General features: G+C 42.7%; 1 protein-coding gene across 1 annotated transcript; it reads right to left on the minus strand.

The window, feature by feature from the left end:
- Positions 1-1,455: 1,455 nt before the first annotated feature.
- Positions 1,456-11,062, minus strand: barhl1a (BarH like homeobox 1a). The gene is made up of 3 exons (XM_088940440.1): positions 9,814-11,062; positions 6,829-7,051; positions 1,456-3,586 (listed from the first exon to the last, which is right to left on the minus strand). The coding sequence occupies exons 1-3, from the start codon at positions 10,274-10,276 to the stop codon at positions 3,292-3,294; spliced, it is 981 nt and encodes a 326-aa protein (XP_088796566.1). The 5' UTR covers positions 10,277-11,062; the 3' UTR covers positions 1,456-3,291.
- Positions 11,063-11,834: the final 772 nt, after the last annotated feature.

Consider the following 11,834-nt stretch of genomic DNA (forward strand, 5'->3'; position numbering starts at 1 on the left):
AAACCCCTGTGCTCGTTAATTTCAGAATGTTAAAATTACTGTTCAACTGGTACTTGCTTGGTTGAACTCTTGTAACTCATTAAGTTGTCATTATAACACTATATAGTAATATCTATAAGTACGTCTGTATGTTTGGGGTTTAAATTATTCATTTCTGAGAAAAAATAGTATTTCTCTTCAATCAAAACCCCAGCGGAACACAATTTTGAGATTTAACCGACAATGGTGTTTCATTCTTTATATTAAGGAATTCTGGTGCTCGGATGATGCCTCAACTTTATCCTGCATCGCCCACTGCGGTCCACTCTAAAGTGGACACAAAGTATAGGCTATGGTTTAAGGGATATAACATGCTGTATATATTATTGATGTCGTTAAAGACGTGCAGCCGCCGGTGACAACAGACCTAACTCTTGTCACGTGGTAGGAGCGTTGTTCCAGCTCAGGAAAAGGTTTTTCCAGTCTTGAATTCTTGCCTGTGGGTACAACGCTGGCTTTTCCTGCTGTTCTCGTTACCCAATTCCTGTCCTTTTTGCGGCAAGACTAAATTGAACTGGAAGACGGAAGCCAGGTGAAAGTCACCTCGCAGCCGGTCGCGGCTGTGCTGAAATTAGATTGCATCTCGACGCAGGACAGCGCGTTAAAGGCAGAGTTTTCAGGATAGAAAAAAAAATCGTCAAGTGACAATACTGATATGAGACCCTGGAGGTGTCTACCTCCTTCGTTTCAGAATGGATGGGAGTGATGCCTTCTATGAGACTCTAAAAACTGAAAAGCGACAATGCGTTCAAGTTGGTTTATTGAGTTTATATGAGTGGTTTATTTCGTTTGCAAGTATCCTCTGTAAACAACCACCCATTTTACTGATCCAAGACAGGGCTGACGTTTAACTATTGTGCAGAAGTACGAGTCCATTATATAAGCGTGTTGGTTTAATCACTTTTGCCAAGCGGTCCGAGTGATTATTGCCACTATCGCAGACAAATGCACATATAATTATATATATTTATGTTTGTTAACTCTTAAATACAACCCATGAGGCAATAGAATGGTTGGCATAGACTACAACGTCATAATTTAAAAAATATATTTTTCTGGGAACCTAGGTTTCACAATTTTCCCCACATTTCGGGTAGAATAACCCCAAGGTATCAGGTTTTTATTGTAAGATACGCGTTGCAATTGTCTCTTCATGAGTCATTTCAGGTTGTGGAAACGCACTCCCTAATACCCAGGGCAGGAATAGGCGAGCTAACTTCGTCCCAAAACGGGCTCTTAGCAGAGGCGCCTAAGGCCGATTACCTGTTTTTCCAGTTTCTTTAAATAAATTAGTAAATGGATCATAAATCAGTCTTTGTCAGACTGTACGTTAAGCCATACTACTGTGTTCGTCTGCTCAAAGTTCTCCGTTTTTTAAATCTACGTTTAAAAATGCCCCCATTCAAATACACGCCGTTTCCGTTTGTAAGAATTTTTATTTGTACATTTAAAAAAGTAATTCTCTTTAATTCCAAATTTCCCCCCTTTCTGGCATGAACTGCACGACCGGAGCGAGAAAAAAAAAATAAGGAGCTGGTCGGAAGAGGGGAAGCGGAAAGTAAAAATATCCAGAAATACGAGAACCACTTCACAATATGAGCCGTTTCACAAATAAATAATTTAAATATACATTTTCACCAAAAAGAGTACTTACAATGTTGCTACACAGTTTTCACATTAAATAAAAACTGCGCTATTTACCTCCAGTGCAAAGACCCTTAACGTTTTAATAAGAGACGACATTCTGTTCGAGTCCTTTAGATGCGATAGATCGTAACACCCAGCTCCTAGGTTCAAGACGGCCTCCTTCAGTCTCCAGCTCGAAGCAGAAGATGCCGGGTGGAACAGTGTGGCTGTGTTTTCTCGGTGGGCTATTTTAAAGGGACAACATAAGAGATGAAATACTGCTTATTTTAGCTGGTGACTTTCTACATGATCGCTGCTGTCAATAATAATAATAATAATAATAATAATAATAATAATAATAATAATCAATAATAATAATAATTATGAATAATAGAACAGATGTGAATTTCCTATTCAATTGAACCACAAATGCACAATGCAAGTGCTGAGTTTATCTGCTTATACCAACAAGGTGATGTTGGAAAACAGCTAAAATATCTTGATTCTCTCAATTAAGTCTGAAGCAAAATAACTATTTGGGTTAAAACATTTTTTAAAAATAGATGGAAAAAAATATGTTTTAAAACTACTTTTGGGCGTAGATGTCTGATCTAAAGAGGAATCGTGACCCCATGCAGTAGGCTATATGTAGTCATCTTAACTGATAGACATTCAGTTCAATTAAAAACAAGTCCCGCAGCTCTACGTCACAACTGTAACGTACAGAAGGCATTCTGGCCTAATTGTGCAAGTTATGAAGACATAGAAATGGCCAAATTAATTTTAAATTAAGTATAAATGACTCAATAAACAGTAAGCAATGTCGATAATATATAAATCTCATTAAAATGATACATACTACAAAATCCATATAACATGTAATACTCAAACCATGTACCTACGCGATTCCTAAACTGAAATGCAATTATTTTATTTTTACTTCGGTCATTTGGTCACGATGATTTATAACATTATATATAGTATATGATATCAACCCAACACTGTATTTTATTTTTAACAGAGCGAGAGCATATTCGGGTATGATCTTTTAATTTACATCGTAGGGTCGTAACTCTATATCCTTGTTGTCTTTTAAGATGGCAGGTACAGTGAAGTTTCTCAAACTGAGTTACAAAGTCGTGTCGAAATCCTGAATAACAGGTTGTGAAAATAAGAATACTTAAGTGTAACCAAAATTATTATTATTATTATTATTAGCCGGTTAGTTGTCATCACGTCATGTAACTTAAAGCCTCAAATGAAAATCCTCACCATGATTTAGCTGGTAGTTATATTACCAGTGCAGAAGGCTATCGTTTAGCGTGGAAAATATTTTAAACGCTGTAAAAACAGAACTCGTTTCAACTGTAAATGTAGCCCCCCCTATAAGATGTATTTAAAAAAAACTCATTTTAAAAATAAATAAATAATGAGGCGACCTTAACTCTTTACATGAGCCTAGAGTCTAGGAGAATTTACAGCTTGCGTTGTAGGAGATCCGTCAGTTCATGTCCGTTTCGTTGCGGCTCATCGTGTTAATCGCGGGCCACGCTAATCAACGCTTTCGCTCGTTTTGTTCTGGTCCGGTTCGGAGCCGCCGGCGCTGGACGAGCCCGCCGGGCCCGCTCACCGCGGCTGCGTGGCCCGGGGCAGCACTCCGGAGAGAGGGGGCAGCGCCGGGGGCGGCTCGCTGCCTCCTTGCAGGCCGTGAAGGAGAATCCGGGGGACCAGGGGGCGCTGCAGGGCCGGGGGCGGCGCGGAGGGTCCCCGGTAGAGGTACAACGCGGCCCCGGGGTCGAGGTTGGAGACCAGGCTTTGCGGGTAGAAGTAGGGCGAAGGGAACATCCTCTGTAGGGCCGAGTAATTCCCGGCTTCCGCTAGCAGTTCGAGTCCCACTGCTGTCTGCCTCTTCCATTTTGTCCTTTTCCCAGGAGCGGGGGAAAAAAAAACACAACGGAAAAAAAAAAAGTTACTAAATGTTGTTTGTTTGTTTTTTTTATTTATTTATTTATACACCGCAATAACATGTATTTCTTCACCGGTACATAGACAATAACCAGATGAGAAGGTGAATGTTTAACTAGCCGGAGCTGTGTGAAATCTACGGTTCAAAACACGTCCAGTTAACCGCTCAATAATTCACTCCTGCGTGGTTTCGAAAATTACACCCCAGACCGGCAGGAATGAGCTCGTTTGATGTTTTCGTTTACACGTTGCGCGTTTTGGCGTTTGAATCTGTGAAGACTGTCCCTAAATTCAATGGCTCTTTCAGCCGAGGCAGCCTTCTTGTTGACATTTTCCTGTTTTTGAACTGCTTCCCAGACTACACCCGCACCATCGTTTTGTGTCTCATCCAAATACTGAGCCTCAGTCGAACCATTCAACGCTCACGATGGGTTGTTCCACATTTTCAATAATTAATCGATTTTGTAGGGGGGTCCTTCCTTTGCCACTGAACCCAGGTGCACTCAAAGAGCGAAATCTAATTCTTCTGCATAATAACTTGAATTAATGTGCATTAAGAACTCCGGTTTCGTTTTGGTTTTAGAACTGAAATCGAAAGAATTAATTTGTGGAGAAAAGGAGAAAAGGTTGGTTCGTAACACAAGAATGAGTCTAATAGTTTTTAGCGCACATTAAGCATGATAAAAACTTCAGACCAGATTGCAATAATTTATAAACCTGTAATAAAGTACTTTCAGTCTGTAGGTTCTAAGCACGCCGGTACTGTTGATTAGACCTTCTGAAAGTGTTGAGGTTTTTGAAAGGATAGCCCAGTATTATACGGTGAGAAAGTGACGGTATCTCTTCCTAAGAGTTTGTTCCTATGGTTTATTTAATAAAACTATAGCCACATTCTCGTTCTTTATTCATATCAAGTGTTTCTCCTCTTGTCAGATAATCCCAGACAGTTGAAAGCCATTCTCACAGGTAAATAATTCATAATTATAATAATTGTGTAATTACAGTACGGAGACTGAATTATTCATGCGCTACGCAGTAATTTGTATTTATTATTCATGCTGAAATGTGTTATGCTTTTATATTTATTTCATGTCGTTTTGCTACATTAATGTTACAGCCGTTTAATCAGATAAATATAGTTTTAGTAGGTGAATCTGTTTTTGAAATTATTTATATTTTCGGGGAAACGTAAATTTAGCGCGATGCGGTAGACTTGCCGTCAAGAGTCTGCAAAAGCAGAGCTGTTTCTCGAGGTGTTCTGTGATATGAAATCGTATTTTAAGGTTTCGGATTGTTGCCGTAAGCAGCCAGCATGTTTGACGGCGACTGCTGTGTGATATGAAATTGTGTTGTAGGAGTTTGGATTGTTACCGTAGGTAGGTAACATTTTTGACAGTGACTGGCTGTGAAATTCTCATTGTTTCTTGGACAGACGCCGCCTTGTCCTCGTTTTCCTGTAGGATAATGCAAAAGCAGTTGGCGGAGGGGCCACCTGTAAACGAAATATTGGAAAACAGAAGCGTTTGCGCGATTAAAACTGTTCTCACCGCTAGCTTATCGTGTTTTAATTAATGACCTCTGAGCGGTAGCGGTTACCATGTTGAACACACAGCGCCTCTCGCCTGTCCTCACACGCACGAATCCAGGCCGTTTCGACCTGCTGTCCGTTTTACAGCTGTCGTCAGTGTGTGCCCTCCTGCTGGGATCTGCTTGTATTGTTGTGGTATTACGCACACTCGCACACAGATAGGTATATATATATAGGCTGTGAAACTGCCGGATAATTTAAAATTGAAAATAAGAGTTGGAGTAAATCATAAGAGTTATTGAAGTAAGTGCAGACTCGGCGTTCTGACTGTCCGCCGGCGCTGTGAAGTCGGTCCAGGACAGCGAGCTGGCGCTTCCCAGCTTTTCAATCGCTCCTTGTTGTTTCAAATTACCCAGTTAGTGCGGGCTGTGCGAGCTGGCAGCCGTCAAAGAGGAGGAAAACTTTATTCGACAGCTTTGCTGAGGCGATGGTTTGAGGCACCAGACGCACACGCTTTATGGAAGGATATCTGCGACAAACGCTCGAAGGAAAGAACCTGTTTTAACGGTCCCAAAGCTCGGAGAGGGTTTCATCTTGCGGTCGTGTAAGAGTTATTGTCCCTTTTATGAGCAGAAGGCCTCCCTTCGCACCACAGTCAGTTGGTGTCGACTGGATTGCGAATTAAAACGGCTCATGATCTGCATACACACTCATTTATTCATCTTTCGGGGGTTCGGTAATCACGCAACAATGTCATAGTTATATGCATTAAAGTTGGCACGATGTTTGTACAGTGGGTAAAGTCGATTCAAAAGTATCCAAGGTTAAATGTGCTATAATAATAACAGATTAAATTCTTTATGACTGTAAGATCTCGTGGCTTCTTTGGCCTTGAGCGTTTCTACTTTCATAATATTCTGTTAAAACGCAGATCTTGAGTTTGTGTTTTTTACAGTCTCGAGTGCGTCTGAGCCTGTCGGGGGCGATTACGTCACTTGAGGTCCTTAGTAAATGTCCCGGATGCTCAGACCTGCAGGTCCGTCAATTAATGACCAAGATCTAAAAGGTGAAGGTATAAAAATATTCTTCCTAAAGCTTACTCGCTCCAGGTATTAATTATCAATCGACATTTGTATCGCTTGCACGCTTTTCGGTAAATATGGGCGCACGCCTTCAGATTGTTCTTCTTATCAGCAGCGATCATACGAAAATTAACGAAGGCAATGTCTCTCATTTCGGTTGTTATTTCTAAAATAAGTAAATATTTCCTTTAGAGATATTAGAATCTGTTCACACGTGCAAGCCAGGGCATGTAACCTTTCTAATAAGGAAAATAAAAATATCCTTTTGCTGAAATATTTTAGTGACATGAATGTTCCCCTAGGTGTCCTTAATGTGTCCAAATGTGCCATATAGGACCCTGATTGTAGGTCCATGACCGAATAAACCGGAAGTGGCCAATTCTAGCACTGCTACCTTATCAGCGCACGGTGGATGTGAACTGAGCTAGCACTGCGCGGGACCCTCGGGAAACCCTGGCTGTCAGGCGCTCTGTGGAGAGAAGGGTTGTCCAAGAGCCGTAGCTCTCCTGCTTCATCGTCGACGCCTCGGTCGCTGTCCTTGGGGGTCTGTCGGCTGTCGGGGCTAAGCCGTGTCGGAGCGCTCCTTACCTCCTGTTCTGATACCAGGTTTTGACCTGGGTGTCGGTGAGGTTCAGCGACGCTGCCAGCTCCATGCGGTCTTGCACGCTCAGGTACTTCTGGCGCTCGAAGCTGCGCTCCAGCTGGGCCAGCTGGTGGTCGGTGAAGGCGGTCCGGGCCTTCCTGGGCTTCTTGAGCCGGACGGGCGGGCTGTCCCGGCTGCTGCTGATCTCCCTGTCGCCTTCCTCCTTCACTGCGGGCACACAAGAGGGACAGGCTTCGCAAGGGCCGGGGGGACAAGCTGCTTTCAAACCGCTGCTCCAGTAGACCTCCGAACAGCTAAATTGTAAGCCTGAAATAACCACCTCGCCCGGAGCCGTGTGATATTTTACGTGAAGTGCGATTCATGAAGAGCCAGGGACTTGTTTGTGCGCGTAATTTGGGCAGCCCGTGCGATCAAGTGTCATTTGCGGCCATAACTTAATTAAAACTATCAGCACAAGAATTGCGTTTCATTTGGGGAAAAAAAATAGTTTGCTTTTATTGACATTCCAAAAAAAACAGATAATCATATCCATTAAAAATAGATAAATAGATAAAAGAAAAACTTTCAAAAGTGCACTGCATTGACAAATATTGATTTTGCTTCCAGATCACGCCGTCAACTAACCCACTAGGAGGTTAACTTGTAACAGTTACTGCAATGGGCAGTTTAACGATGGCCAAACCGATCCAAATGTGTAGATTTTTTAAAAAATAATCAGAGGGTAGAGACATTTTCTTAAAATAATCTCATTACGCTTGAAAATGTCAAATTCGTTACCTGATTAAATGCAGAATTAGTCAGAAAATATAGAATAAAATAATATATGATATAAGATTAGAAATATTTACTGTGTATTTGCTACCCGATGTTGAATAAATGTGTAACCTTGCGTTTTTGCGAATATCAAGGGCAATTTTCAGAATATTTTTTTTTCAGAGTATTTGCAGAAGTTTGACATGAATCCAATTTGATACGGAGCAGTGGAACTGGCATACGGCGCTATAGTACACATTCCCTTCCTTTTTAATCCGAAAACCTTTGCTCCTTGTTTCTCTTTGCTGTTTTTTTTGGGGGGGGAAAAAAAGTGACGCGTGAGAGCGAGTGAGTTTGAATGCGAGTTGATTCGTCTCTCAAGGAGCACAATAATCCGGTTAATTGAGCCACGAGGGATAGAAACCTTTCAAGCACGACTGGAGAAACTTCAGAGGGCCGGGAGTGAGAACCAGGTTAGGAGAGGGCCAGCCCTCCGTGTTACAAATCTGATTAGCAGAGGGACAAATTGCACCAAATCCCTGAAATATCAGGAAGCCGAATCCGTGAAATCAAAGCTCGCACGCTTCTGGTACAAGGGTTTAATGTTGGATCTGCTTTAGAGATACTAGATACAATCTGTCCTGAAGCGCACACATGCAATTCAGAGCATACGTCTTTGTAATGGGATGAATACATGTTTGTTCCTTATCACTTCAATATTTTCGTTCGATTAATGTTCCCCTAGGTGCCTTTTATGTGTCCAAAAGGGTGACATAGGACTGTGATTTTAGGTGAATTACGAAAAACCCTGAAATGAGACTGTCGTCTTTAATTGTAGTATTATTGTCATCTCAGCCCACTTAGTAATAGTGATGGTGGTAGTAATATTTTAACTAAATCCAAGCGTGCTCTTAAAATGCACTTGACATTTCGTCTGGGTTTTCTTTCTCTCATAAATTTCGTGCCAAATGATTTGATCAACAGGAGGCGTTGGAAAGGCGGGGTGATTTTTTTTTCACCGACGCTATTGTTTCCCTATCCTTTTACAGTTTCACACTGCTGCCTCATTAAATTGTCAATGAAGATGACAAGTTTCCACGTCTTGATTTTTGAAAGATTAGAAAAAAAAACCAGACACTTCTAATGCGAAGGCGCGTCTCCCGAGGCTAGCTTGTCATTGCGCGCCGACTTCCTCCCGGTTCCAAACATCAACAGATGATTTTCAGAGGCCGTTTGATGATACAAATGAACCTATTTAAAACCGATCGACTCCCTTCTAGCCCCATTTATTATTTTCAATCGACTTCTAGGTAACAAAAGCAACAGTTATTGCCATGAAAAACCAAACCCTTTTTTTCCGCCTCTGAGCATATCGACTCATTGTTAACAAAAACAATCTCATCTTCTTTACCAGGGCATCAAATTCGTTCTCAACTGAATTTGGTTAAATAATGAATTCATATTTTCTAAGTTAATTGCTTGAGACGATAGTCATAAACATTTAAGTTACGCACGATATACAGAACATTAGGGTCTTGTACCCGTTTTAAAGCCGATAATGGAAACATCGTGAGAGAATAATAGTTAAATTCAAAATACGTACGGAATCGCGAAATCTCAAGATGTATTTGTAAACCTTCCTGATAGTTTTTCTCTTTTTTTCTGACTATGGGTTACGCTTGTCATGTTGCTTAAATAACAGTTTCTAACCAAGCGGATTCGGGGGTCAGGATTCCAAAAGTTATTCAAACTCTTTGTCACCAAAGCCTGTGTCCTTTCTTTGTTGTGGTTTTTCTTACTACTAAGGGTGGCTAAAAATTATAGTTTTTTTTATGGGTCAAGAAATCGTTTTGCTCGGAGCTGTCTGACAATATTCCTCGATTTAAAAACATCTCTGTGTCTCTTCACATCTACACCCACACACTTTTTAAATTTATGGTTGGAAATGAACAATTACAATCGCCGACATCGAAATGCTTGCAATTATTGTCAAAAGTAATCTTACTCATTTTGCTGTCATTTCCCGCTTCCCCTCTATTAAAAAATATGAATCAACTACGCAGCAGAGTACTGAAATAATGAAACCCACCGGACTGACAGACGTAAAAAAAAAAAAACTTTTAACAAACCAATCTGTTCCATCGGAAACGCGCTGGCTGAAACGCCGGAGGTGATCATCAAGAACAGAACTCGTGTTTTTGGCCGTGCATTTTTACCTTTGTACTCGGTGTCCGACGAAGAGTTGCTGTGAATTTTGTCCACCTTGTCCATGAAGTCGTCCGCGATCTTGGCCGACAGCCGCCCCGCCTCCGGGGCCGGCGCTCCGCTGCTGGAGTAGGGCGCGCAGGCGGCCAGCGGCTTGCAGTCCGCCAGGATGTCCCTGATGAGGAAGGAGGACGTGACTGTCCGCGGCTGGGAGGCGGCCGACATCTGGGCGCGCTGGAGGTGTGAGTCCAGCCCCAGAGCGTGTCCCGGCCTCTGCACAGCCTCCTCCAGGCACTCCCGCCTCGGGGAAGGAGGCGACGAGCAGCCGCTGCCGAGGTCGGACCGCGGGCTCAGCTCCAGCGGAGACCTGCATTCCCCCATCAAGCTGTCCCCTTTGGAAAGCATTGGACTCCCGGGCCTGTGAGACAGTAAGGAGTCGATTCCGAAACTGGGGCCGTTGGTAGACGCGTCCATTGTCGACCAGAGCTGCTCTTCTGGGTTTTTGTTAAACTACCATTTGTACTGCGGGGAACTTCGGCTCGAAGTGCGGGCAGCCCGGGCGCGGCGAGAGTCTCAACTATCCAGCTGGGAAATCCCTCCCCGCAAATCGCACAGAGACGAGAATATTCCTCTGCTTTCCTTCCGAATATCCCCCTCAAAATAGGTTGCAAAGTTTTAAATTAACATTTAAAAAAAAAAAAGCTCCGGCCCTTCCGTGATGGTGGTAGCGAGAAATCAATGCTGCATTTAACACTTATTTAAGTATTATTTAAAAATCGATAGAGCTTGGAAACGTTTTTCAGTTGTAATTGATTTTTTATTTCAATCCCAGAGCAAGGTTACTCGGAAGCAGCAACAACAACAACAAAAAATAGTTTGTTTCTTCTTTTTTCTTGGCTTTAATGGACACTGGAAGCTGTAACGTGTCTGGAAGGGACAGGCGGCGGCGAGCGGCGCGGTCTCACACAGGCTGCCGGGCGCTGCTGGTTTCAGCACCACGGACAGGCGCCGGCGGGTCAAGTCAGTGGGAATTCAGGAAGCGGCAGATCGCTGAAAAATTAATCAGATCAAAGGTAGCTGTCGCGGCGGCCCGAGTGAGCGCGGAGAGAAGAGACATTCTGCGCCCGTCACGGGAAGGCGAGGCGGAGGACCGCGGAGAGGAAAGAGAGGAAAAAGCGAGTAGCCAGAGGTAAAACGGGTTAAACACACACATCGGGGAACTAATGCTTCCCGGTGACACTTTTCCTAAAAAATGAACTTGTGTCACACTCAGGAGCTCGGTTTTAAAGGTGTCCCGTCCACGTGCGTCCCCAGCGATCTGCTCCCATTGGCTGAAGGGGCTTTTTTGGGTGATGACTCGCTCGCGAGGAGGAGGAAACTCGACTGCACCCCCCAACCCCCCCCCCCCCTCCTCACTTTGATTAAAAGAGACACTGAATTAATTAGGAGACCCAGATCCAACTGTTTACAGGCAATTTTCACACTGTTTGCTTTCATTACATCATTGATGAAGCTTATAATAGGGTTATTATCTGGAGGGGGTGAGCCTCTCCCACCCCTGTCTGCCTGTAGTATTTATTTTAGAAACTTGACAGGGCAGTTAGATCGAGGGTCGCTTCCAGTCTTACCTCAGAGATCTTAGAATGATTTTTACTAACGTCCACTGTTTTACTGTACAATGTTTTTTCATGGATGCTTTAGCCTGCACTCTGTCAGTTTATGTCTTATGCTTTTATTTTTCTGGGTTGTTTAAGATCCACCGGCGACCGTGCAAAGGATAACGCTGTATTGTACAGCCACGTCTTGGGTTAAATCAAATAAGTGAATCAGAGAAGGCGAAACAATACATTTAAAAATCTGAAGAAAAACTCCCAAAAGCATCTAGGTGAAAGATGAACAGTAAAAATATATTTGTTGTTATTACTATTTAATTGAAATGTAAGAGACAGTAGTCAGCCTACTGTTACTGAGCTCAGTGTGCTTTAACGGTAATGCTTTTGATGTAATTTTAATTTAGCATGTGATCTATAAT

The sequence above is a fragment of the Atractosteus spatula genome, chromosome 23 (assembly GCF_055471065.1).
Source record: "Atractosteus spatula isolate fAtrSpa1 chromosome 23, fAtrSpa1.hap1, whole genome shotgun sequence".
In the NCBI taxonomy this organism is placed as follows: domain Eukaryota; kingdom Metazoa; phylum Chordata; class Actinopteri; order Semionotiformes; family Lepisosteidae; genus Atractosteus; species Atractosteus spatula.

Excerpts from the sequence above, each read along its gene's own strand:
- barhl1a (XM_088940440.1), bottom strand. The coding sequence starts at position 10,276 with ATGGACGCGTCTACCAACGGCCCCAGTTTCGGAATCGACTCCTTACTG. Across the intron at positions 7,052-9,813 it reads GTCGGACACCGAGTACAAAG|TGAAGGAGGAAGGCGACAGG; the intron begins GTAAAAATGCAC and ends GTGTGCCCGCAG. Across the intron at positions 3,587-6,828 it reads ACCTGGTATCAGAACAGGAG|GACAAAATGGAAGAGGCAGA; the intron begins GTAAGGAGCGCT and ends TCCTGGGAAAAG.